The 27,907-nt window shown below is 39.6% G+C and overlaps 1 protein-coding gene across 1 annotated transcript; it reads left to right on the top strand.

Annotated features, from left to right (window-relative positions):
- Positions 1 to 69: 69 nt before the first annotated feature.
- On the top strand, positions 70 to 27,198 carry dnah12 (dynein, axonemal, heavy chain 12). Its single transcript, XM_031745522.2, has 74 exons — positions 70 to 195; positions 328 to 557; positions 697 to 784; positions 2,497 to 2,523; positions 2,623 to 2,812; positions 4,203 to 4,272; positions 4,378 to 4,536; positions 4,633 to 4,828; positions 5,007 to 5,195; positions 5,303 to 5,456; positions 5,544 to 5,635; positions 5,733 to 5,911; positions 6,015 to 6,150; positions 6,249 to 6,374; positions 6,468 to 6,602; positions 7,376 to 7,569; positions 7,649 to 7,892; positions 7,985 to 8,170; positions 8,264 to 8,464; positions 8,601 to 8,795; positions 8,882 to 9,003; positions 9,089 to 9,224; positions 9,312 to 9,458; positions 9,615 to 9,734; positions 9,879 to 10,035; positions 10,140 to 10,312; positions 10,410 to 10,562; positions 10,648 to 10,887; positions 11,036 to 11,281; positions 11,380 to 11,499; positions 11,598 to 11,707; positions 11,852 to 12,035; positions 12,141 to 12,281; positions 12,536 to 12,619; positions 12,825 to 13,013; positions 13,108 to 13,227; positions 13,376 to 13,564; positions 13,643 to 13,794; positions 13,947 to 14,085; positions 14,529 to 14,695; positions 14,826 to 15,081; positions 15,200 to 15,496; positions 15,637 to 15,815; positions 15,966 to 16,158; positions 16,292 to 16,453; positions 16,540 to 16,734; positions 16,973 to 17,106; positions 17,191 to 17,353; positions 17,443 to 17,523; positions 17,631 to 17,807; positions 17,897 to 18,028; positions 18,196 to 18,285; positions 18,368 to 18,508; positions 18,603 to 18,844; positions 19,594 to 19,741; positions 19,864 to 20,009; positions 20,104 to 20,318; positions 20,409 to 20,601; positions 20,692 to 20,884; positions 20,989 to 21,161; positions 21,298 to 21,438; positions 21,550 to 21,708; positions 21,823 to 22,118; positions 22,233 to 22,486; positions 22,590 to 22,730; positions 22,812 to 22,949; positions 23,030 to 23,263; positions 23,375 to 23,563; positions 25,556 to 25,659; positions 25,753 to 25,957; positions 26,070 to 26,207; positions 26,312 to 26,403; positions 26,757 to 26,824; positions 27,005 to 27,198. The coding sequence occupies exons 2-74, from the start codon at positions 334 to 336 to the stop codon at positions 27,196 to 27,198; spliced, it is 11,937 nt and encodes a 3,978-aa protein (XP_031601382.2). The 5' UTR covers positions 70 to 195; positions 328 to 333.
- Positions 27,199 to 27,907: the final 709 nt, after the last annotated feature.

The raw sequence follows: 27,907 nt of genomic DNA, 5'->3' as shown, positions 1-27,907 counted from the left end.
CTGCCATTTGTTTCAAGGATGGGAACAATAAACCCCGCCTCTTCCTGTAGCCTGTTAGCTGTCTCTATGGTAACGACGCCGTCAAAGCTTCACAAGTCGGATAAGAAACTAAATTGTCATTATTTATGAGTAAACTAAGCAAAGCGTAAATGTATAGGAGGAACGAACAGGTGACTCGACAGATTTTCACTGCAGGTAAACACTGTAATAAATAGTGCAACGTAACGTTTGTGTGTTCACGGTGAAATGTTACCAGAACACTTAAGTTAGTTATTTCGCCAAATAGCTTGGAATCTTTCAGCTGGTTTTTCTTCTGGTTCTTTTCAGTTTTTTATGCTGTCAGAGATGGCCACCTCTCCGGGTGTATTCAAAAACACACCGAAGAAAAAGATGTCCAACTTTCAAGTCCTGCCCCCTATTGAAGGGGCACAACAGCTCGGTGAAATTGAGCAAATCATAGCCAAGAAGGAGGAAATAGCGGATAAGATCGCGGTCTCCAAGAAGCTGCTGAGACACAAAAGGAGCAAAATGGAAGTCAAGCAACGCCAAAAGATACTGTATGTCCTTTCTTCAGCTATGATTTATTTTAATTTTTTCTGTGTTAAAATAGTCCATATGTCTAACATATGCAGGTATTTATCATATTTGTATTTTGGTTTCCTGAAATGTGGCAGTTTGTTGCTTGCATTTTTACAGGGTCTCTAAAGCAGCAGAGGATTTCAGACAGAGCAGAGAGAGGGGAGGTGTCCGCAGCTTGTCCCCAGAGCCACAGCTTCCACCTTCTGTATGGCATCTACTTATTTATGCACACATACAGTGGGATGCAAAAGTTTGGGCAACCTTGTTAATAGTCATTATTTTCCTATATAAATCGTTGGTTGTTACAAAAAAACATGTCAGTTAAATATATCATAGGAGACAGTGATATTTGAGAAGTGAAATGAAGTTTATTGTATTTACAGAAAGTGTGCAATAACTGTTTAAACAAAATCAGGCAGGTGCATAAATTTGGGCACCACAAAAAAAAGAAATTTAATCAATATTTAGTAGAGAAATTACAGCCTCTAAATGCTTCCTGTAGGTTCCAATGAGAGTCTGGATTGTGGTTGAAGTATTTTGGACCATTCCACTTTATAAAACATCTGTAGTTCATTCATGTTTGATGGCTTCCGAGCATGGACAGCTCACTTTAACTTACACCACAGATTTTCAATAATATTCAGGTCTGGGGACTGAGATGGCCATTCCAGAATGTTGTACTTGTTCCTCTGCATGAATGCCTTAGTGGATTTTGAGCAGTGTTTCGGGTTGTTGTCTTGTTGAAAGATCCAGCCCCGGCGCAGCGTCAGCTTTGTCACTGATTCCTGGACATTGGTCTCCAGAATCTGCTGATACTGAGTGGAATCCATGTGTCCCTCAACTTTGACAAGATTCCCAGTCCCTGCACTGGCCACACAGCCCCACAGCATGATGGAACCACCACCATATTTTACTGCAGGTAGCAGGTGTTTTTCTTGGAATGCTGTGTTCTTTTTCCTCCATGCATAACGCCCCTTGTTATGCCCAAATAACTCAATTTTAGTTTCATCAGTCCACAGCACCTTATTCCAGAATGAATCCAAATGTGCTTTAGCATACCTCAAGCGGCTCTGTTTGTGCTGTGGGCGGAGAAAAGGCTTCCTCTGCATCACTCTCGCATACAGCATCTCCTTGTGTAAAGTGCACCGAATGGTTGAACGATGCACAGTGACTCCATCTGCTGCAAGATGATGTTGTAGGTCTTTGGTGCTGGTCTGTGGGTTGACTCTGACTGTTCTCACCATTCGTCGCTTCTGTCTATCCGAGATTTTTCTTGGTCTGCCACTTCAAACCTTAACTTGAACTGCTCCTGTGGTCTTCCATTTTCTCAATATGTTCCTAACTGTGGAAACAGACAGCTTAAATCTCTGAGACAGCTTTCAGTATCCTTCCCCTGAACCATGATGGTGAACAATCTTTGTCTTCAGGTCATTTGAGAGTTGTTTTGAGACCCCCCATGTTGCTACTCTTCAGAGGAAATTAAAAGAGGAGGGAAACTTACAATTGACCCTCTTAAATACTCTTTGTCATTATTGGATTCACCTGTGTATGTAGGTCAGGGGTCACTGAGCTTACCAAACCAATTTGAGTTCCAATAATTAGTTCTAAAGGTTTTGGAATCAATAAAATGACAACAGTGCCCAAATTTATGCACCTGCCTGAATTTGTTTAAAAAATTATTGCACACTATCTGTAAATACAATAAACTTAGTTTTACCCCTCAAATATCACTGTGTGTGTCTCCTATATGATATATTTAACTGACATTTTTTATTGTAACAACCAACGATTTATACAGGAAAATAATGACTATTAACAAGGTTGCCCAAACTTTTGCATCCCACTGTACATACAAGTACTAGCTAAATATAAAAATATTTCCCAGAATGATGGTATATTTCAATGCTTATTTTACAGATGCTTAGTGAACAACGGAAACAAATGGTAAGTGTACTTTTTAGTATTAAATTTGATATGTAAATAGACAACCCTATTAACATGTATATTAACCCTGTACTATTTAATGTATTTCCTCTTTTACAGATGAATTACAACTTCCTTAAACAGTGTGTGGAGAGACGCGAATTTCCAGTTATACAGCAGCAGTGGTTAGACTCAATTGTAGATCGAGTCCCAGCAAGACTAAGAGGGAGCCCCGAGTCAAAAAAACTGCTGCAGGAGCTCTGCAAGGAAGTCAGCGACAATTTCAATAGTGTGATTGTAAAGTACACAGGTATTTCCAGTTATTTATGTTGTATGAATGTACAGTTCCGTGTAAAAGTGTAGGTACTGAAATTAAAACAGAACGCTTTCAAAAATATGTTTTACTTACCAATTTGTAAATGTAGTAAAAAAACAAACCATATCTCTGTTTGGTGGGATTCTTCTTCAAAACATCACCAGTTTTCCTACAGTAAAGAAGAATGTTTTATTCCTTCGGCAGCAGTAACTTGAAGTAATAGTTTTCTAAATGATTTTATCAGTCTCCCACATTGTTGTGTAGGAATTTTGGCCCACTCTTTTTTACAACGTTGATTCAGTTGATAGTGGTTTGTGTGCATTTGTTTATGCAGCGCTCTCATGAGGTCCCACCACAGCACTTCATTCCAGTTGAGTTCTGGACATTGACTGGGTCTCTGCAAAATTTTAATTGTTTTATTTTTGACCAAGCGTTAGCTGTTGGACAGATGGCCTCACATTTGTGTCTTGAATACTTTGGTCTACAATGGCTGACTCAATGGCTCCAAAAGAGTGTCAGATTATTCAGTGCTGTACTTCACAGCTGATATGAGGTGTTTCTGACATGCTGTGTTTGGGTTTCACCGAACATGACACTGTGGACCATGGTCAAACATCTCCACTTTGGTCTTGTTTGTCCAAATGACATTACTCCAGAAATCTTGGGGTTTGATCAGATGCAACTTTGCAAACCTAAGCTGTGCTGCCATGTTCTTTTTAGAAAGAAGATGTTTTTCTCCTGAAAATCTTTCATAACAAGCCACACTTGTTTAGTTTTCATGGTTCCGGCTTTAAATGGTTTACATGTTATAGTATGAGCTGTACCTCTTACTTTTTTTGGAGTGTCTCTGAGCATTGCACAGTCAGACCTTGGCGTGGATTTGCTGGGATGTCTACTCCTGGGAACAGTGTGGCATTGCATTAAAACACACCTGAATCATCCAGACTAGCAAACTGACAAGATGTTTTCCTTTGATAGAGGAGGTCAGACCTTCAGTTGATTTGACTGCAAATCAGATGAATGACTTATTAATTACTATGGAAGCAGTAGGGGTGTGCATTTCAGTGAAAGTTTCCTTTTTCAAATCCAAGTAAATGTAAACGTTTGCATGTGCATGGTCTTCCAAGCAGCTTAGACACCATACCATAGTTTTTCTATGGCTTTATACTTCCCTAAAGTGATTTCATGTTAAAACTGGGGCTCTGGGGTTGCAGGATTTTGCAGGACTTTTTGTTGCAGGTTTTTTCAACTCACTTTAATTGTTTTATGGTTATTGTTATGTTGCACAATGACAATATCTGCTAATCATATAGATAAGAATCTAAACATCTAGATTGTCTTAAACTAACCAGATATGTGTCACTGGTATGTTGATCTCCTATAGTGGGCACAGTGTTAAAGAATCCACAGGCAGATGGATTGAACTCAGAAAAACAGAGCGCTACACAACCAAAGTGAGTCCTTAGTGTGCATTTAGATCTTTGATTTAGACATAATGACTAGAATTCATTATTCTTTTTATGTTCCCATTTTTAATCTGTATTTTTGATCATTTGCAGAATTCTCAGTTTCTCCCATCCATGGCATGATAGTTTTATCAGAAGCCGCAGGATGATAAAGGCAAACTTGCACATTCTTCATCCTGTAATGCAGACTCTGTTGGATCTTGGAAACACAACATTCTCTTCACTGGTCCTAGTTGAGCTTTCATCATACAGGTGAGGGATGTGGACATAAAGACAAGCAGGCAGATTTGACTGGTCTCAGCAAATATAGACTTCTATTTGATTTTACTTTGGCTTCTGTTGACATAGAGCTTCAGGACCCGTGGATTCTAAGAGCCTACAGAACAAAATGGCTGTGGAGTGTAAGAGGACAGAAGATCGCATCATGAACACCTGGTTTCCCAAAGTCATCCACCTTTTAACAAATCAAGAAACTCTCAAGCGAGTTAAAGAGGAGAAACTTGATTCCTTTTACAATTGTGCCTCCACCCTAATTTCCAATCAGGTAAGATGATGCTCACTATATTTTAACCTGAAAAATGTCATAAAGACCATTTCATAATTGGCGGTTGACAGCTAGTAAAATCAGTATTTCACAGTGTTTCATTTAATGAAAAGCTTAAATATATGTAAAATGTGTTTCTTAATCGCACTCATGCATATGTTTTTCTGTAAATTCTTAGCTGAAATCTCTTCTTCATGGAAGTGTGGAGGAGTTTGTCGGTGTATTTGATCCAAGCACTCACCACTGCTTGCCCATGTTTCGGATGGCTTTAACCTTTGACGATGAAAAGATGGAAATTTATCCCACCTTACAAGATCTGGAAGATGCTGTTCTTGAAATTCTAAGTGCCATAACAAACACTTTTCAGGTGAAATTGTCTCTTTATGCCAAATTTGTCAAATTTGCCTAATTTATGCCAAATTTGCCAAAAATGCATTCTGAACTGGTAATGATATCTATGACATTGCTCTACAGAAAGTACAAACTGTCCAGTCGTGGCTGGCACAGAACACATCTTTATTTGTGGATGCCAAGGTGACTGATCAGATCCATGCTCAGGCTCAGGTCACCGTGAAGAGTGCTGTGCGCAGAAATCTAGAGGAGCCTGAGAAATATTTCCATAACTATGGTAATGTGCCATAATATGGTCATTTCTAGTCAACACTCCAGTAATATTACTTCAGTTTATTGGTGAATTTTGTGGTTTATTTTGTAGTTGACAGATACGACTGGCTGGTTAATGGAACTGCACAGGCTAAAGTAGAGATGTTTATGGAAGAGGAACACTCGTTTGATGAGTACACTAAGGTAGCAAATCATAAAGTTGAATTCAGATTCTTGCCTTATCTTGTTTTTATCTTGTTTTCTGGTGACTGTCATTGTGTAATCTCACTGCTTATTAAAGCAAGTGGAGGAGTTTCGTGCTCTGTCAAAGGAGATTATGAGCCTCCCATCAAAAGCCCACTTCACAATGGTCCATCTGGACTGTGAGGAGCTGAAACAAGGGCTTGCCAACAAAGCCAAAGCCTATGCCGAAGTACTTCTGAAGAAATTAGTCTCCAGGCACCATGAACAAAATCTAGAGTAAGTCAGTTCTTATAATACTACCAAACAAATCTGTCCTTCTCTGCTTAAATTGGTCACATTTTAATTCTTGATTGTTTGTGTGTGTGTCTGTCTGTAAAAGGATTTGCTCTGAGTTTGAAAACATCAGAATGAGAGCTTTGAAAGTTCCAGAGAATACAGAGGAAATGGCTCAGATGCTTGACTTTATACATGAAACTAAGAGTAAAGGTCTTGCAGAGCTTAATGAAAAAATGAAGGTAAATAAACCAGTAATTGCTTCCACCTGTTATAAAAGCATACTAACTTTTGATGTCTTGCATCAATTCTAACCTGGTTTGCTGTCTTGCTTTGACAGGAAGCATGCTGCAGACTTCTCTACCTCTTGGAAGTCCACGTCATTGAAGCAGAGGATATGGAGCTTAATTCGACTGTTTTTCTCTGGCCACAAAACATCCGTCATACTTTTGAACTCAGTGATGAGGTAATGCGGTAGCGTGTACTTAGTTCAATATAACATGAGTGTTTTGTTTTGTTATGAATAATCTTGATTCTGGACGGCTCTATTGTTTTCCAGATAATGGAGAAGGCCAAGAAGAAAGGAGAGGATGAGTTGGTTGCTAAAAGAGAAAAATTAATGGTGCAGCTTGAAAAGTTGGGACGCAGGACTGAGGAGTTTTCATTTCTCTCTGAGCTGGAAATGATGCAGCAGGTAAAGTATGGTTTATGTTTCAGAATACCTTTAATGAAAGAGTTTTTTCTTCCTTTCTTTTTTAGGAAATTCTGTATTTGTCCCATCTGTACAGTAAATATGTTTGTTAGATATCACCCTGGGTCAACACACCTGAATCAAATGATTAGTTCATTACCAGGCCTCTGAAGAAAAGTCCAGTGGACATCAGCTGGGGAAGGCTAAAACAGAAAGAAGGGTCTTGAAAAAGGAGGCAAGAAAGCAAACTTGGCTATTAAATAAAGTATTTTAATTGATTAAACTGAAGAAGACGGTCAAAACACTGTCACCATTACTATCACCTTAAGTACTCTGGCCTATTACTGAGTAGAGTCAGCTGCACAGAAGGGTAGCACCTAAAGCTTGACAGAGAGCAAGACACACCCACAAGATCAAAAATCACAGTAGGCCCTACTAGCCCTGTAGCTTAGCTTAAGAGAAAGTCTGTCTAATATATGCCTACTGCCATCGCCAAGCTTCAGGACCTATGCCTGGCTGGGTTCGGTTTTTGCGTAATAGTGATTTACTTCTGAACAGAGTAGATTATCTGTTGCTCCATCCTAATGCTAAAAACTTCAATTCTGAAAGAACTGTAAAATTTAGTAAAAAGTGATACAACTGTTATTTCGACATATTTATTACACAGCAATAATAAGACCGTATTATTTGTTTTGTTATTTCCAGCTTAGACACTAATCAATAGCAAAACATGTCAGCAGCATTGCTATAACTGGTATCTCTGTTTTTTAAACCAGTATGTTGCAGATGTTCGAATAGTTCAGAAACTTCTCCACGAGGCTGAGGAGGCTATTGCACTCATTAACAAGGAAGAGGCCTTCTACAAGTGGGACCTGACATGTTTCCCAGAAGTTGAGATCATCAAAGAGAATATCGAACCATATCAGAAGCTGTTTGGATTTGTCCTGAACTGGCAGCGCACGGAGAGCAGGTCAGATTCCTATTTGATGCATGCTAATCCTTTTTTTTGTTTTTAAATCCTGCTAACCTTTTGTCTCTTTTGTGCCTAGGTGGATGGATGGCTCCTTCCAGGACCTTAATGGTGAGACGATGGAGGTAAAAGTGGATGAATTCTATAGGGAAATCTTCAAGATTCTCAAGTTTTTCCAACAGAAAAAGATTAAGGCTGTGCAAGAGATGGAGGGGATGTCTGAGAAGAGGAGGCGACACCCTACTGACGATGATGTGACAAAGGAAGGAAGCCCAACAATCAGTTTGTGTTCGGCTGTAATGGAGCAGATTAAAAACTTTAAGGTATTCTACACAACTAAAGTTTAAAAAGAGTTCATAAACAAAGTGTTGCTTTTTATGCAATGCCATTATAAGGAATGTGTTTGCGTCAATAGAAACATATCCCCCTGGTGTCCATCTTATGCAACCCCGGCCTCAGATCTCGCCACTGGACCCAGATGTCACAGATAGTTAGATATGAAATCACCCCCAATGGTGGTACAACGCTACGGAAAGTTCTCAAGCAAAATCTGGCTCCATACCTGGAAGACTTTGAGTCCATCAGTGCTGCTGCCAGCAAGGTGAGAAAATTTTGAAAGACTGTGTGTGTTTATACAGGTTGCACTTTATTCCTTGTGTCAAATGATATATGTCCACACTTTCACTCACTACAGGAGTTTTCCCTGGAGAAGGCTATGAAAACCATGGTGGGCATTTGGGATAGTGTCTCCTTTCACCATCAACCTTACAGGGAGACTGGCGTTTCCATCTTGACCGCCTTAGATGACATTCAGACAATGTTAGATGACCAGATTGTGAAGACTCAGACTATGAGGGGCTCACCTTTCATAAAGCCCTTTGAAAATGAAATCAAGGTTAATATAAGTTTTACATTTGCATAACAAATAAATGTTGAATTTGCCTATTAAATTTGTATAATTTGGCACCTGGGAGTATTTTTTAACCTCCTATATATAAAGAAAGCTTTAACCATTTGTTCCATGATGTTAGGAATGGGAGGAGCGTCTGCTTCGTATCCAGGAAACCATAGATGAGTGGCTGAAAGTACAAGCCCAGTGGCTTTACCTGGAGCCCATCTTTTCATCCCGGGACATTATGCAGCAGATTCCAGAAGAGGGGCGACTTTTTCAAACTGTTGACAGGAACTATAAAGAGGTCATGAGGCATTGTGTTAAGAACCCTAAGGTAAGAAAAAATGCATTTACATTTACAGAAAGTAAATCTAAAACTAACATTTTTTGGTTGATTAACTGGATAATTTGTTAACGTAGATACTCCCAGCAACCTCACTACCTGGTTTGCTAGAGAAACTGCAAGATTCCAACACCCTCCTTGATAGCATTATGAAGGGCTTGAATGCATATCTGGAGAAGAAACGTCTGTTTTTTCCTCGGTAAAAAGATTTTTTTGCAGATATTATTTCTGTCCAGATTCGTATTATCACAGATTTTAATATTTAATGCTAACCCTGGTGCTAGGTTCTTCTTCTTGTCCAACGATGAAATGCTGGAGATTCTGTCTGAGACCAAGGATCCACAGCGAGTGCAGCCACATCTGAAGAAGTGCTTTGAGGGTATTTCCAAACTAGACTTTCTGCCCAATTTGGATATCCAGGCAAGGCAGTCACATATATGTTGTTTTCATTACATAATGGTGTGGATTATTAAGCCTTTGATTAAACTGCACAATGTTCTTGTTCAGGCCATGTATAGCAGTGAAGGGGAGCACGTTCAGCTCATCCAGCACATCTCCACGTCCGAAGCCAAAGGAGCTGTGGAGAAGTGGCTGATTCAGGTGGAGGACGTGATGCTTCGGAGTGTCAGAGATGTAATAGCCCGGTCCAGGGTGGTGAGATCACTGTTCTTCATACCTAATTTGAATTAGTATTATGGTTTATTACTTACAGTGCTTTCATACTGTGTATGATCCTGTGCATCAATATATATATATATATGCATGTGAGTCAGTGACAAATGAATGGATGTATATGGGTGTCTTTGGCAGGCATACGCTGAGACTCCACGGAGCCAGTGGGTCACGGAGTGGCCTGGGCAGGTGGTACTTTGCACCTCACAGATTTTCTGGACATTGGAGGTTCATGAGGCTATCAGAGCACACCCTAACGTGGGTCATTTTACATGTTTCTAACAAAGAAGTGATGTTTCTCACTCTTGATCAAGTGACCTGAGTATCTTTTACAATGAACTTGACACCTTAAAAATATCACCTTGGGAAGAAACTAAAATAGTAGCCGGCTGTTCTCTGCAGGGTTTAAAGAACTACTATCAGAAACTTCAGAGTCAGCTGAATGACATCGTAGAGCTGGTGAGAGGAAAACTGGCCAAGCAAACACGGATTACTTTGGGAGCTCTGGTCACAATTGATGTCCATGCCAGGGATGTAGTCATGGAGCTTATTGAGAAAGGTACCGCAAGAACAAAACAGGTTTATTAGTATTATGCATTATTATATAAAATACTTTTGAACAATAAAGAGAAAATGCACAGCGATTAAAATGATTTTTAATAGGTGTATCACAAGAAACTGACTTTCAGTGGCTGGCCCAGCTTCGTTATTACTGGAGTAGCGATAATGTTCGCGTTCGCATAATCAACTGTGATGTAAAGTATGCCTATGAGTATCTGGGGAACTCGCCACGCCTGGTCATCACTCCTCTGACTGACAGATGCTACCGAACCCTGGTAAGAAAAAAATTCTTAAAAATAGTTAATTAAATATGTTTTAGAACTTGCATATTTTTGCTTTTGCTGACATCATATTTTAACTATTCTTTTTGAGATTGGAGCTTTCTACATGAATTTGGGTGGTGCACCAGAGGGTCCAGCTGGAACAGGAAAGACAGAGACGACTAAGGATCTGGCTAAAGCACTTGCTGTGCAGTGTGTCGTCTTTAACTGTTCAGATGGACTGGATTATCTGGCTATGGGAAAAGTAACATCCACAAGTTGAAAAATTTCCTTTCTAATGCTTTTTCAGACATTCAAAACATGGTTTACTAACTTGTAATTTCCTATAGTTTTTTAAAGGTCTTGCTTCATCTGGTGCGTGGGCCTGCTTCGACGAGTTCAACCGTATTGAGCTGGAAGTGCTGTCTGTAGTGGCCCAGCAGGTTCTCTGTATCCAAAGGGCCATCGAGCAGAAGCTGGAGTACTTTGACTTTGAAGGGACCATGCTCAAACTCAATCCCAACTGCTTTGTGTCCATAACAATGAACCCTGGCTACGCAGGACGATCAGAACTCCCAGACAACCTCAAGGTCTTTTACCAGTAAAATATTTTATCACACATAGCATACACATTGCTGTTCTGTTTCAAATCGCACATGCTGGTGCTCTACACATCCTTAAGTATAATCTGAAAAATGTATGTTGCTGTTCAACATTTTTTATATTTTCTCTGTGCAGGTGTTGTTCCGAACAGTTGCCATGATGGTGCCCAACTATGCACTTATAGCAGAGATATCTCTATATTCATATGGCTTCTTAAATGCCAAACCTCTCTCGGTGAAGATTGTGATGACCTACAGGCTTTGCTCAGAGCAGCTCTCCTCGCAGTTCCATTATGATTATGGCATGAGGGCTGTCAAAGCTGTCCTTGTGGCTGCAGGAAACCTCAAGCTCAAGTATCCCAAGGAGAATGAGGACATTCTGGTATTTACTAAACATCAATCTATACTTTGTGTCCTGATTGTGAACTTTAGTGCCAGTTTTTGATCCTTTCAATTTCTTATTCATGTCGTAACATTCAGCTCCTGAGATCCATAAAGGATGTTAATGAGCCCAAGTTTCTCTCCCATGATATTCCGCTGTTCAATGGAATCACCAGTGATTTGTTCCCAGGCATTTGCCTTCCCGAGGCTGATTACCAGGTCAGTGTTGATTTGATTCCATATTGTTTTGCCCAAAATCTAACAAAACCCTTTATTTGTGTGGTTATGTGTGTTAGAATCTGTTTTTTGTTTGTCAGCTGTTTCTAGAGGCTGCTAAAGAATGCTGCAAAAATCACAATGTACAGCCAACAGAAGTTTTCATACAGAAGGTGATCCAGACCTATGAGATGATGATCGTTAGGCACGGGTATGTTATGTGTTTCAGTTTCCATGCTAGTGTACTGTGTTGTGACATCCTGCTTGATATTCACATGATTGGAAAATGGCTTGGTGGAAATGATCTAAAATTCAATATGGCTTTATAAATATTGTTATAAATTCGGTTTTTAAGATTCATGCTGGTGGGAGAGCCTTTTGCTGGAAAGACCAAAGTGCTACATGTTTTAGCTGACACTCTGATTCTCATGAATGAGAGAGGATATGGCCAGGAGGAGAAAGTCATCTTCAGGACGTTAAACCCAAAGTCAATTACTATGGGACAGCTGTTTGGACAGTTTGACCTAGTTTCTCATGAGGTACACCCGTGCCATCGATCTTTTGTTTTACAGATACATAAAAGCTAAGTGTGTTTACAGTATTAACATAGAGGTGGATTAAATTTTTTTTATCCTCATTCTTAGTGGACAGATGGGATTGTGGCTAACACATTTCGTGAGTTTGCATCAGCTGACACTCCTGACCGTAAATGGGTGGTGTTTGATGGTCCAATAGATACACTATGGATTGAGAGCATGAACACAGTGCTGGATGACAACAAAAAGGTACATGTTGCACAGTAAAATAATGTTTCTTGTATAATATTTTAACCCTCTCAGGCTCAAATTAAGTTTTAGTTACAGGAAAAATCTGATATTTGGGGAAAATTATCAAAAAAAAAAAATCTCATAAAATATGTATGTGGGGTAATCAGGTTGTTAGTTTTTAACTGTTGCAAATCAGCAACGCCTGCCTCGAGAGGGTTAATCATATATATTTTTCTGGTTTTCATACCTTTTTATTTTTGCTTCCTTGACAGTTGTGCCTGATGAGCGGTGAGATCATCCAGATGTCAAATCAGATGAGTTTGATTTTTGAAGCTATGGATCTATCACAGGCCTCTGTGAGTTGGATGTTTGCAGTTAATGAAGTTATTTGCTAATCCTATTTTAAAATGTAAAAGAATTTCTAGTTAATTTGCTAAATGATAACCTTTCTTTTATGAAGAAAACTGTCTTTCTAAACGGTGCTTGATAAGATTGTTACTGAAGCATTACTGTAGCTTTTGACAGGATGCTTCTTTTTTTTTGTATTTTCTCCAAATGAAGCCAGCCACAGTAAGTCGATGTGGTATGATCTACATGGAACCATCTCAGCTGGGCTGGAAGCCTTTGGTGCTCTCCTGGATGAACACTCTTCCTGATGAGCTTCAGACTCCAGACAACCGTTCCTTGTTACTGGAGCTTTTCCACTGGCTCCTGCCGCCTGCTCTCACAATGCTTCGAAAACATTGCAGAGTAAGTGGCCTCAGAATCCAGGGAGTGTATGTGTTATTCACGTTATATCAGTACAATAATTCTTTGACATGCTAAATTTTGGTTTGGTTTACAGGAAGTTGTTTCCACAAGCAACAGCAACATTGCGGTGTCTTTGTGTCGACTGTTTGAGATGCTTCTCACTAAACCTGTGAAGACGGGTCAAAGTGATAAAAATATCCGCTGCTGGATAATGGTAAAAGGGCTTATATCTTTTAGAATTTCATATAATACTTGAACTTATTTATTCAAAATACTTGTTAGGATCTGCACCATGCAAATGTTTTGCAAATATGTTTTTTTGCATATGCACTTTGCACTGATACTTTTCTTTTTGCCCACAGGCAGCGTTTGCGTTCTCCCTTGTGTGGTCTGTGGGTGGGAGCTGTGATGCAGACAGTAGAGAGAAGTTTAGTAGCTTTTTCAGGTTGATTGTTGCAGGACAAAAACAAGAACATCCTATCCCTGAAACAGTGGGAAAATGGGAGTGTCCATTCGAGGAGAAGGGGCTAGTGTATGACTATTTCTATGAGGTATTGTGTAACTATGTCACTCAGAAGACTTTTGCTTGTGTTATACCAGAAAATCATAATATATTCTTTCATTTTTAGTTTAAAGGGAAAGGCAAATGGTTTCACTGGAATGAGGCCATTAAAAACATCAACCTGGGCGACAAAAACACCAAAGTGCAAGAGATCATTGTACCCACCATAGACACAGTTCGCTACAACTACTTGATGGATCTTTGCATCAGCTATGGAGTGTCAGTATTTCTGAGGGATTGGTCAAAACTGTTTTTGTTGTTGTTTGGAGCTTTAGTACTATGATAATTGTGCATAGCCTGAATTTATATACATTTAATCAAACATAATACATTTAAAAATATATTTTGTTTTATTTTATTTTGCCTTTAAGTCCTTCCCTGTTTGTGGGTCCAACTGGAACTGGAAAATCTGTGTATGTGAAGGAAAAACTCATGAATAATCTGGACAAAGACCAGTACTTACCCTTCTTCATCAACTTTTCAGCCCGCACAAGTGCAAACCAAACTCAGGTCAGTGTGAGAGACATACAGTTCTTAACAAATGTGTTAGACCACCTGTCATACAAACAAGAACAAATAAAACACAAGAAACATTTTATACCCAAATTTGAGCTGATGCACTGGTCAAGAGCATAACTTTCAACCAATATTTTTTTTTTCTGTTCAGGAATGCAAGTAAATAACCATAATTTGGCATCTTAATTCCAAAATAATAATGTGCTTCAGTAATTGTTATTGTTAGCCTTAAAAATCTGATTTTGATCAAAGAATTTGCACATACTGCTAAATTAACAATTGGTGGTCTAATAAATTTGTTAAGCACTGTATGTGAAATAATGTCCCTGTAGAGAAACAGCTTTAGTGATCATATATTATGTGAGGTGTTTGTTTCTAAACAAATAAGAGGTTATAATGATTTAAATTGTATTTATTCTGTTTATTTCATCATGTAGAATATCATCATGTCCAGGTTAGATAAGAGAAGGAAGGGTGTGTTTGGACCCCCTATGGGAAAAAAGTGTATCATCTTTGTAGATGACATGAACATGCCTGCACTGGAACAGTTTGGAGCGCAGCCTCCTGTAGAGCTTCTTCGACAGTACATAGACCACGGAAACTGGTATGAACCACCTACTATTACATGACAAATTCATATTCAAACGAGAGAGATATAAATATATGAACAGGACTGAATTTACTGGATTAGAGCACTGTTCTTCAAACAGGCCTCATCTGTTATACTCTGGCAGGTACGACCTAAAGGATACCTCCAAGATCACTCTTGTCGACCTCCAGCTCATCTCAGCTATGGGCCCACCTGGCGGTGGAAGGAATGCTGTGACTTCACGCTTCTTGCGGCATTTCAACATTTTTAGCATTAATCCCTTCAGCGATGACACCATGGTTCACATTTTCTCCAACATTGTGTCCTTCTATCTTAAAAACAATCAGTTCCCACCTGAATATTTCACTGTTGGCAACCAAATAGTGACAGCTACACTGGAAGTGAGTGCTGTAAAAATAGACAGTGGGAACACAAGAACTAGAAAGCTGGATAAATTCATTTTGCAGTTGTATAAAACTCCTAAATCATCTTTACGTTTACGCTTTTTATTTTCCATAGGTCTACAAGAAAGCCATGGAGAACCTGCTTCCAACTCCAGCCAAGTCTCACTATACCTTCAACCTGCGGGACTTTTCACGTGTTATCCAAGGTTGCCTGCTGATTAAGAAGGGATCTCTGGAGAGCAAACGCACTATGATACGGCTTTTTGTCCATGAGGTCTTCCGCGTCTATTATGACCGTTTGGTAGACGATGACGATCGAGCGTGGCTCTACACGCTGATGAACAGCATTGTGAAAGATCACTTTAAGGAGTCCTTTCAACAGGTCTTTGATCACCTGAAACAAAGCAGCAAAGTGAGCTGAGAATCCCTTATCCTTACTGTTTCATGTGCTTTACTACTCTTTAAATTAAACAATACAGCAAAGAAGATGTGCTTGCAGAATTAGATCTTGATGTGCCTGAATCTGTGGCATTTAAATTTGTGAATTTCTAGCTGGTTGAAGAAGACATGCGAAATCTTCTGTTTGGTGACTACATGAACCCTGACCTGGAGGATGATGAGCGTTTCTATGCTGAGGTGCCCTCAGCTGAAAACTTTGCCGTGGTGGTAAAGTCCTGTCTTGAAGAATACAACCAGATGCATAAGAATCGGATGAACCTTGTCATCTTCCGGTAAACAGCTTTCAAAGAGGATATCATTTTTATAGATTTTATTTCTTTTTTTAGGAATAAATTTACAAGTTGACTTGACCTTTTTGCAGTAAATGAATGAGATATGTTTTTTATCTGTAACTAATTAACTGAAAATAAAATCTTATCTAGCTATGTCCTGGAGCACTTGTCCCGCGTCAGTCGTGTGTTAAAGCAGCCAGGAGGAAATGCCCTCCTTGTGGGAGTGGGAGGAAGTGGACGCCAATCCATCACCCGTCTGGCCACATTCATGGCGCATATGACCATGTTTCAGCCAGAGATCTCCAAGAGCTACGGTATGACTGAGTGGAGAGATGACCTCAAGGTAAGCTGTAAAGGCTTCTGTTACTTCTGTTTAATACAAGTGTGTTTTAGTCATATTATTCTCATTAGATTCTGTGGCTTTTTAACAGTCCTAGCTGCTGTACTCTGTCTCACTGCTTTCCTTTCAAATAAAGATGTTGCTAAAAAATGCTGGGGTGAAAGGACAGAAGACAGTGTTCTTGATAACTGATGCTCAGATCAAAGATGAAGCTTTTCTAGAAGACGTGGATAGTGTCTTGAATACAGGAGAGGTTCCCAATCTTTTTGCCATAGATGAGAAACAAGAAATCATAGAGGTAGGATATTATAAGCCTATAATCTTATATACATACCTTATGAAATTGTATGCAATAAAATTCTCATTTCATCTGTTTTTCCCCAGGCAGTACGTCCCATTGCCCAAGCTGGTAATAAAAACTTGGAGCTGAGCCCTTTGACTCTGTTTGCCTTCTTTGTGGCACGGTGTAAAGAGAACCTGCACATTGTTGTGGCATTCAGTCCTATTGGAGATGCCTTTCGAAATCGCCTGCGCCAGTTTCCATCTCTTATTAACTGCTGTACCATTGACTGGTATCAGGTAGGGCGCTATATCATACCTGCATTGAAATATACTACATATAAAAATGTCTGAATCACTGAAAACTATATCGGTATCTGTATGTTAAGAGTTAGCTGTGCTCTTGGATCCGGAGATAAAACCAAAGAAAGAAAATAGGACATGTAATTTCATTAGCAGACCCTGTTCTGTGTCTGCACTCTTGTCTTTGTATGCCGTCTTTGATCCTGCCCTCTCTGCCGTCTCTGTACTTTGACAGCCATGGCCGGAGGAAGCTCTTGAGCGAGTAGCCAACTCATTCCTGGAGTCACTAGAAATGAATGAAAATGAGAGGCAGGAGGTCATACCCATCTGCAAGACATTCCACACCTCTGCCAAAGAGCTTTCACAGAGGTATGAGAGTTTTATTTATTATTTTCACAATGAAAGATAAAGTACATTTCTAATCCTTTAATTATGCTTTTTTTTCAATTGCAGATTCCTTTCTGAGCTTGGTCGCCATAATTATGTGACACCCACATCCTACCTGGAACTAATTGCAGCTTTTCGTCAACTGCTTACTCAGAAAAGAGACACTGTCATGAAGGCAAAACAGCGGTACACCAATGGTCTGGATAAGCTAGCCTTCGCTGAATCTCAGGTATATGAAATACTATTTTTACTGGAGCTGTTTTATCTATTCTCTATTATTCTTATGCAGTAGTTTATTTGAGCAATATATTTCCATAGGTGGGTGAGATGAAGAAGGAACTTGTAGACCTACAGCCTAAACTGGAACAGGCAAAGATAGAGAACACCAAAATGATGAAGGTGAATACATTTCACGCAATCGATCAACATCAGCATCCTCCCCAGAGTACATATGTATCAGAACATGCATACATCTGTACTAAATGTAAACATGTATTGATTTTCAGGTTATTGAGGTGGAGTCTGTGGAGGTGGAAGCCAAGAGCAAAGTTGTGCGGGTTGATGAAGAGGCAGCAACCATAAAAGCCAGTGAGGCTCAGGCTTTGAAGGATGAATGTGAGAGTGACTTAGCTGAAGCTATCCCTGCCCTGGAGGCTGCTCTATCTGCCTTGGACACTTTGAAGGTGAGCACCCTTCAGCAAAATATCTTTTTTTCATTACAGATCATTGCAGTTAGATAACTGAGCAAGTCAAGCTGTCCATTTCTTTTCAGCCCTCTGATGTCACAATTGTGAAGTCTATGAAAAATCCACCTTCAGGGGTGAAGCTGGTGATGGCAGCTGTGTGTGTGATGAAGGAGATAAAGCCAGATAAGATAGCTGATCCAGCTGGGACTGGAAAAAAGGTTAGACTGAAAAAAACAAAACATAAATCATATGAAATGATAAAAGTCTGGTACTTATTTTTAGCCTTTTAAAACACAGCTAAACCTCATTTGAATGATATAGTTTCTCTTTCTGTTAGAAAATAGGGCATACACACAGTGAGCGACATGTTTCCTTTATTATCTAGGTTTTTGACTACTGGGGTCCAAGCAAGAAGTTACTGGGTGATATGAATTTTTTACGAGATCTTAAAGAATATGACAAGGACAACATTCCTGTGAGTGTCAAAATTATGTCATAGTTAAAAAAGATTCAGCTTACACTTTCCCCTAACTTACTCATCTGTCTTTGGGTTGCAGGTCCATGTGATGCAAAAAATCCGAAGTGAGTACATGACTAATCCCGACTTTAACCCCAGCATAGTGGCAAAGGCGTCCTCTGCAGCGGAAGGCCTGTGCAAATGGATCCAAGCAATGGAAGTGTATGACAGGGTGGCAAAGGTGAATGTCTTTTGATTTTCAAACTACTTGTCCAGGTAATCGTACCTGCACACTTACTTCTTCACACATTTCTTGATTTCGTCTTTGGTTTCAGGTTGTGGCTCCTAAGAAGGCCAATCTTGCAGTGGCACAGGAGTCCCTGGCTGCTACCATGGCCCTTCTGGATCAGAAGAGGGCTGAGTTGAAAGAAGTTGAAGATCGCTTAGCAGCTCTTCAGAAAACCTTTCAAGAGAAGACAGAGGAGAAAGCCCAGCTGGAGTTCCAGGTGGATTTGTGTGCCAGGAAGCTGGAGAGGGCAGAAAAACTCATTGGTGGTCTGGGTGGAGAGAAGACCAGGTCATGAAGACACTTATAAATATTTCAGGGCCAAGCAGTGAAGCTGAGGAGACTTCTGTTTATACGTTTACTTATAGGTCTTCTTCTTCCTCTTCTTTTTATTATTATTCATTGGACTGTAGAGTAAAACATTTGAAAGTTTTGTTCACTGACTGGGAGCAGTTTGCCAATTTCTCTTATTAAGACTCACGTCTGAAGTACTATAGCACCACCAATGGGTGGAAGTTGGAGGTATGTCCATGCGTGCAGAAATTTAACTGTTAGCCTGATTCTTTTAAGGATGTAGCACTGGATTCCTTGAATCATTCAGAGTTCAAGCTATATTTCAAGAATTTAAGCTATACTTAAATTTCTGAAGCTTTTTCCAGCCTTCACCAAAATTGGCACAGATGAAAGTTAAATACCAAGCTTGAAAGACCAAGCATCACAAAAGCAAGCAGTTGGCATTTACATTTTCAAAACTGTTAGAACCAATAAAAAATTAGCAGTTCAACCACCAGATAGCAAGTAATTTCCTGTAATTATAACCACTTAAAAGTTTATCTGCGTCACTCGGGTAGCTTCAAAATGAAAATGTGTTTTTTCATCTTATAGCTATGCTTTTATCATAATTACTTGAAGTTGCTATGACAACTGTGCCCAGCTGAACTGCTTGGCCTCCTTATTGCCTTGTGCCTTGTTCTGTTGCTTGTTTCCTGCAATTTGAAGAATAACTGCATACCACTGACTGAATGTGACTATTTACTCAGATGGTCTAAAGCAGCAGACGACCTGCAGAACACGTATGACAACTTGACCGGAGATGTTCTTATCTCTGCCGGTGTCATCGCTTATCTGGGGGCTTTCACAGCTGGCTTCAGACAAGAATGCACCAAGTTGTGGACCAAACTCTGCAAAGTACAAGTTCTTCCTTCTCTCCTCTCATTTTTATGAATCTTTGTCATACATATGTATTTCTATGTCTATATTACTTACCTTAGTGGATAAATATCTGTCTTTGCACCTCCCTCTATCTCTAGTCTAAGAACATTCCATCATCAGATGACTTCTCACTCAGTAAAACTCTGGGGGATCCCATTAAGATCAGGGTGTGGAACATTGCAGGGCTTCCCAGTGACACTTTCTCTATTGACAACGGCGTCATTGTCAGTAATTCACGCAGATGGTGAGTTTGTATTTCTGAAATTTGTGAAACTTATGTTGAAATATTTGTGAAAAAAATGCTTTTCATTTATTACCTGATGTTAATGTTCTTGTAGGCCCTTAATGATTGACCCTCAGGGTCAAGCCAACAAGTGGGTCAAGAATTCAGAGAAAGATAACAGCCTGAGTGTAATAAAGCTAACAGATGGGGACTATATGAGAACTTTAGAAAACTGTATTCAGTTTGGGACGCCACTGCTGCTGGAAAATGTAGGAGAAGAACTGGACCCTTCTCTGGAACCATTACTCCTCAAACAAACCTTCAAACAAGGTGCTAGAAGTATAAAATGGATGCCAAAGAATAATGTTGAATTTAGAAAGAGTGATAATTCTCAGCTCCTAATTTTTTTGTTTCTCCTAGGTGGAGTTGATTGCATCAGGCTCGGGGAGAGTGTGATTGAGTACTCCAATGATTTCCGTTTCTACATCACAACAAAGCTCAGAAACCCCCATTACCTACCAGAGCTGGCCACCAAAGTGTCCCTGCTCAATTTCATGATAACCCCTGAGGGCTTGGAGGACCAGCTGCTCGGGATTGTTGTTGCCAAGGAGAGGTAATACCTGTAAAATGGTTACTTATTTTATTGACTGAAATGTTTTTTTTATAGCTCTTTTACTCATGTCATCTACTTGTATTTCCACAGGCCGGAACTGGAGGAGGAGAGAAATGCATTAATCCTGCAGTCAGCTGAAAATAAGAGGCAGCTAAAGGAAACTGAAGACAAGATCCTAGAGACACTGCAGTCCTCTGAGGGAAATATCCTGGAGGATGAGAGTGCCATTCAGATTCTAGACTCAGCAAAGATCATGTCCAACACAATTACCAAGAAACAGCAGGTGTGAATTACACATAAAATCAAAGCCGAATTGTGAATTTGATGTCTTTTAAGTTAATCTGATCGTCTCGTAGTCTAACCTCCTAATGTTTACGTCTTTCCAAGATTGCAGAGAAGACAGAGATCAAGATAGCAGAGTCCAGAGAGGGTTACAGAGCTATTGCAAAACACTCGTCCATCCTGTTCTTCAGTATTACTGATTTGACCAACATTGACCCGATGTACCAGTACTCTCTCAGCTGGTTTGTCAATCTCTACATTAACTCCATACAAGACAGGTAAGCGATCCAGGAGGAGTAAACCTGGTTAGTGGTATGGTGAAGTAATGAACTATGACACATCTGCCAGAACTAATAGCTTTTAGTTTGTCTGTGTTATTTGGAAACTTTGTGTATTTTGCCTTTTGTTCGTCAGTAACAAGTCCAAGATTCTGGAAAGGAGGCTTCAGTTTCTTATTGATCACTTCACCTATAACTTGTACTGCAACGTATGTCGTTCTCTGTTTGAGAAAGACAAACTCCTCTTCTCCTTCCTTCTCTGCTGCAAATTACTACTGTAAGTTAAAGTTACAAGCAATTTTGACTCTCGCTCTCATGCTTAGTGCAAATCTATGTGGATGTTTACTTTTATATTTGATGCTTTTTTTTATCAATGTTTTCTTCTAAGAGCAAAAGGGGAGATTAAACACTCTGACTTTATGTTCCTGCTGACTGGGGGAGTGGGCCTCCAGAACACCACTGCTAATCCCGACCCCACCTGGCTACAGGATAAGAGCTGGGATGAAATCTGCAGAGCAAGTGAACTCCCTGGTTTACAAGGATTGAAGTAAAAAGCTTTAATCACTAAAATAAAAATGGCCTCATCATCATCAACAGTTGCCCCCATTTGACATTACAATTTACTTTTGATAAATGAAGTGGTTTGTTATTTATTTTGCAGAGAAGCTTTCATTAAAAATCCAGATGACTTCAAGCCCATTTATGACAGCAAAGATCCATGCACTATTGGTTTGCCTGCTCCGTGGTGTGAACAGCTCAATGATCTGCAAAAGATGATCATCGTTCGCTGTCTCAGGCCTGATAAGATACTGCCAGCTGTGACTAAATATGTGACTCGCAACCTAGGGAAGAAATTTGTCCAACCGCCTCCCTTTGACCTGAGTAAGAGCTACCTGGACTCCAACTCTACCATCCCACTCGTGTTTGTGCTGTCTACAGGTGCTGATCCCATGGCTAGTAAGTTCTACAGAACTGTTTTACTGATTTTCAAAGGGCCACATAAAGTTAGTGCCAAATCCTGAAACTGGGAAAGCTAACTCTTTCAGAAAAACTAAAACTATCCTTCCACAGGCTTGCTGAAGTTTGCCAGTGACAAGAACATGGGTGGTGCCAAGTTCCAATCTATCTCTCTGGGTCAGGGACAGGGGCCCATTGCTTCTAAAATGATATCCACAGCCATGCAGGATGGGACATGGGTGTGTTTACAAAATTGCCACTTGGCCGTTTCCTGGATGCCCACGCTAGAGAAAATCTGTGAGGACTTTAGTCTGGCAACATGCCACCAAGACTTCCGCCTCTGGCTCACAAGCTACCCTTCAGCCAAGGTAAAACCCAACTAGTCCAACTTTAAGGACTAAATAGATATAACTGTCATCCGAAAGAGCCTTCAGTATAGTAAAGAAAACAAAACAATTTTTTTAAAATCAGTTTCCAGTGACCATCCTGCAGAATGGAGTGAAAATGACAAATGAGCCCCCAACAGGACTCCGTCTCAACCTGCTCCAGTCTTATTTGTCAGATCCTATTTCTGATCCAAACTTCTTCAACAACTGTCCCAATAAAGAGCTGGTGAGTCAGGAGGAAAACTATTTAGATTTTGATGTATTAATTCTAAAGGTGTGTAACACAATAAATGGATTTCCTCACTAGATCTGGGAGAAGCTCCTGTACGGACTGTGCTTCTTCCATGCTCTCGTTCAGGAGAGGAAAAAGTTTGGTCCTTTGGGCTGGAATATTCCGTATGGCTTCAATGAGTCTGACCTGCGTATAAGCATCAGACAGCTACAGGTATTTACTCAAAAATCTCATTTGTTGTTTTTTGTACCCTGGAAAAATCAAAAACTCATTTAATTTCTTTTCCTCTTTAGCTGTTTGTAAATGAATATGACAAGGTGCCCTTGGAGGCCATAACATATCTGACTGGAGAGTGCAATTATGGTGGCCGTGTGACAGATGACTGGGACAGGCGGCTCCTGATGACTGTCTTGGCTGACTTCTACAACAAGGACATCATTGAAACTTTTCGCTATCCTTTCTCACCTAGTGGCGATTACTGTGCCCCACCTAAATCTAGCTATCAGGATTACATTCTGTTTATCAAGGTGCAGACACTCCAGAAGCAGTAGTATATATAATTTTGTATAAAATAACTGCATATAATCTTAAGTTTTTTCAATTATACAATATATTACTGTGTCTTTGTTGTGCTCTAGGAACTTCCATTCAGCCAGCACCCAGAAGTGTTTGGGATGCACGAAAATGTAGACATTTCCAAAGATTTGCAGCAGACAAAATTACTGTTTGATTCACTGATACTCACCCAGGGTGGAGGCTCCAAGGGCGGAACCCACTCTGAGAGCGACAACATGCTGTACGACATAGCAAATGACATCCTCACTAAGGTACAACTTAATCAAACTTCCTCTTCATTTAGAAGTTTTTAGCCATGCCAATGCCATGGTTGGTCCAAACAAAAACATTTCAAATACTAATATTTGGATTTCCATAAGTTTTTATGCAGAAGAATCCTATTAACCTTTTAATTACTTAATGTTCCCTTAAGCACCATCACACATTGAGATTTCACTTATCCTGTGAAATACAGCATCTCAGCATCAGCTAAGTTAATTGACATATTTGGGGGGGTTTTGAATAAAATTCTTCAGTTCCCAGACACTACTTTCAATTTTACCGACTTTGGTCTGACTTTGTCTCCTCTGTTTTGACTGAAGCTAAATTTCTCAACATCTGTTCAGTGGATTTCAGTAACTGCAGTGCAAGTGGACATATTCCTGCTTCTCCTGGATGAATTAATTTAGGTTGATAACCTCCCTTTTGATAGAGAATAATTTTTATTTTCTGTAATTAGTCCAATAGTTTGGTTAATGACTAGTTTATATACTGTGTAAAAGTCTTGAAGCACCCCTAGTTTCTTTATAATTGCTCCCAAGGAGCCACAATGTTTTGAAAATTGGTCTTCAGGAATAGTTTTTCAGGTTTTTGGAAAGTAAGTCAGTTTTTCTTTGAATATTGACTGCTTTTTCAGTTATCTTTCGTTCAGTTCTTAAGCCTGACCATTTTCAGAAGAAAGTTTTTTTGGGTTTTTTTTAAAGCCACTTAACACTGACCTATGACTCATTCAAGCATAAAAAGACACCTAACTCAAGGAATGGACCAGTGTTGTGTCTACACAAAGCAGACAATTTAGCAAAGAGTCTTTTGGCCCTTTCACAAAAACACAGATTTATTTCCCATTACATTAGTGAAATCGATAAAAAATGCCAAAGTCAACAGAGTTTGAGTGCCATAAAATTTTATTTTTGCTCCAACAAGGTGATTCCCAGTGAGCTATTAGTCAAATAGTTTCACAACTTGGCATAGTGTGCAGTGTGTCCTTAAAACATGTGAGGAAACTGGACAAGTGGAAGTCAAAAGAGAAGTGTCAGACCTAAAGAAAAGCCCTACCACACACCTGAGAGATACATCTGGCTCCATACATATTGGTTTGAACCAATATGTATGGAGGAAATGAGTAGACAGGAGTAAGCATCTGCAACCATCTGAGAAACACAGTGGAGGCTCTGTCATGAGTTGGGGTTGCATTTCAGTCAGTAGTGTCAGTAGTGTCAAATTTCATGGCATTATGAATGCAGAAAAGTACTGTCAGATTTTGATCAACCATGCAGTACCAGTGGAAAATATCTGATTGGCAACAGCCTCATTTTTCAGCATGACAATGATCCCAAACACACCCACCAGTGCATTAAAAGCATACTTGGACAGAAAAACATACAGTAAAACACAATCAGTCATGGATTGCCCCCGCCTGAACTCAGAGGTCAACATTGGTAACAGAACACAAAGCAGCCAACATCCAAAATGGAGCTCTGAAATGTTCTTTAAGAAGCCTGGAGAACCATTCCTAAAGACTACGTGCTTATGTCATTTATTTCTATGTATGTTCTCATACTTCAGTAAATTTCTGAACCTATATCACATTGTCCAAGCAAAAAATAAAGAAATGAGTGGTGGCTCAAAACATTTGCACAGCACTGTAAAAAAGAAATAGCATCCCTATTAAACATACGTTTGCTTTGTGTTTATTTCTTTGAGTTTCCTCTGGGTATTTCCTCTCAGAGACAGTGTAAGGAAGTCCTACTCTCCAGCCTTATGGTTATGGGGGCCAAGTGGTAAAGAAAGTTGATAGATGGATGTATTGTGAGCATGTTAACATATTGTTACTAGCGTATTACGTACATTTACTTTTTATTGTCCAGATAGCACCAGTATATGTATAACTCTCAACGTTTGTACAAATTTTCCTGTTTCCTGTCTGTGCTCTGTGGCCACTTCACTGTGTGTTTATAACTGCCACATTTGCTTATTTTCCCAAGCTCCCAGCTAACTTTGACACAGAAGCAGCTCTCTTGAAGTTTCCTGTGCTCTATGAAGAAAGCATGAACACAGTCCTCGTCCAAGAGATGGAGCGCTACAACACGTATGAATAGACAGCTCTCCACCCTGTTTTAAGCTATACAGCCATTGCAACCATTTTTCTTTCATGACTTAACTGCTGTCTTTGATCTCTCAGGTTGTGTAGTTTGATTCGTATCAGCCTGCAGAATTTGCTGAAGGCTATTAAGGGATTGGTGGTGATGGATGCAGAGCTGGAGGCAGTTGCAGGCAGTTTGGTAGTTGGAAAAGTGCCCGAGAAATGGGCCAAGCGCTCTTACCCCAGCCTCAAACCCTTGGGCAGTTACATTAATGACTTTCTGTCAAGGCTCAAGTTTTTGCAGGTAAGACTAGTGAGCAAAAGTGATTTGAATGAGCAGTTTCAACTCGGCATATCAAAGCTTTGTGCACCTTTTCAGTCTCATTATATTTTCACTTTATTTTGTGTGCCTGTAGGTTTGGTATAACACCAGCAAGCCCAATGTGTTCTGGCTGTCTGGCTTCTTCTTCACCCAGGCCTTTCTAACTGGGGCCATGCAGAACTATGCCAGGAAATACCACATCCCCATTGACCTGCTGAGCTTCGAATTTGAGGTCTGGAGACTCACACTTTGGGATCGCTCTCTCTTTACATGTAAAGATCTTCTCATAGCCCTTAGACTGTACTGATCAGTGGTTGTTATGATTTTATCTTACAGGTCCTTCCTTTTGACGAAATACAAACAGCGCCTGCAGATGGTGTTTACATTAATGGACTGTTTCTTGATGGAGCTCGCTGGGATAAAGAAAGGTACATGCAAACAGCAGCGTTAGTTAGTTACAATATTGACTATATGCTTACAGCAGTATAGCTCAAAAGCCATTACTGTGCAGGAAAAAAGTCATTCACTGTACTTAAGCACACATTTGAGCATTTTACAAAAGTATTCTACTTTATATTACTTTATATTACATTTCAAAATTAAATATTTATAATACTTTTTATTGGGCTAAATTTAAATTTTTTAATATTGCCCCTTTACTTGCAATGGTGATTTTTTTTAATATATAGGATTTATATAGGATTTTTTTACTTTGTTCATCACTAGTGAAATATAGGGAGACCTGATAAGGATGGGTTTGTTTGTCTCTCTCTATTATCAGTGGAGTTCTGGCTGAGCAGTACCCCAAAGTCCTGTTTGACTCAATGCCAATCATCTGGGTAAAACCCAGTAAGTATTGCCTGACTTTGTACACTTCTAGAGCTGGTGTTTCAGATCTGCAACAAATAAAATGGATGCAATTCATGTTTTCAGATATCTCTTTCAAGTACATGATTGTTTCCTTGTATTATTTCCTGACCCTCTGCCTCCCATTTTCTGTGTTCCTTTGCTTTCATTTCTGCCAAACAGCTCAAAAGAACAGCGTCAGTCAGCCTCAGAAAATGTACATTTGTCCTCTATACAAGACCAGCGAAAGGAAAGGCACGCTGTCCACCACAGGCCACTCCACCAATTTTGTCATTTCCATGACGCTGCCCACCAACAAGCGCCCACAGCACTGGATCAAGCGTGGTGTTGCCATGCTCTGCCAGCTTGATGACTGAGCTCAGTTAACACAGTGCTTTAAGACTCAAATGCTTTACCGCAGCTATTCTCAATGCTGCTTGGATTAGTTTAAACTCTGTGTTCCTTAATACTATAATAAACACAATGTCTATGGCTGATGTGGAGATTATAATGTAATATAATGTTGGTATTTTCAATTCACAACTTTGTCCAGCAACTACTTACAAAATAAAAAAGCTGCTGTCCTTTCACCAGAAATGTTACAGTGAAAGATTAAACACATCAGATGTGCTGCTTTGTTTTGTTTTGTTTTGATGACAACAGGCACGCCTCAGTGCTCAGCTGGGGCTGTGTGAGTCCCAATAAAAAAAACCTGTCAAAAATTAATTGCAACACACTGGTTTCCAAAAATTTAGCTCACATTTTAAAAATATATTTTATGTAGCTTCTTATTTTACCTAATACAGCATTTGACTGCAGTACGCAAGAATAAGCCAAGAACACCGCAAACATTCTTCAAATGCTTAAAGGATAGTTACACCTATATGGTATATCATTGCAGTTATACCTAATACTAAGGTGGCCACAAGCCCAATGAAATGATCACTCTAAAGATAAAAACATGGATTATACTTATATACCTAATGATAAAGAGCCTCAGCTTCCAAGCTAGTTTTGCTGTCTAGACTGATACCTCATTATAAACCTTTTGTCCTTTTTCTCACTGCTCATTTTCCTCCTTACTAA

Source organism: Oreochromis aureus, linkage group 20 (assembly GCF_013358895.1).
Source record: "Oreochromis aureus strain Israel breed Guangdong linkage group 20, ZZ_aureus, whole genome shotgun sequence".
In the NCBI taxonomy this organism is placed as follows: domain Eukaryota; kingdom Metazoa; phylum Chordata; class Actinopteri; order Cichliformes; family Cichlidae; genus Oreochromis; species Oreochromis aureus.
The sequence above is the reverse complement of the archived record's forward strand: the minus strand, read 5'-3'. Positions and strand labels throughout refer to the sequence as shown.

Bases quoted from the DNA above. Each gene is read 5' to 3' on its own strand.
- dnah12 (XM_031745522.2), top strand. From the start codon at position 334: ATGCTGTCAGAGATGGCCACCTCTCCGGGTGTATTCAAAAACACACCG. The intron at 15,816-15,965 runs GTAAACAGCTTT...AATCTTATCTAG, and splicing joins ATGAACCTTGTCATCTTCCG to CTATGTCCTGGAGCACTTGT. The intron at 21,439-21,549 runs GTAAGTTAAAGT...TTTTCTTCTAAG, and splicing joins CTCTGCTGCAAATTACTACT to AGCAAAAGGGGAGATTAAAC.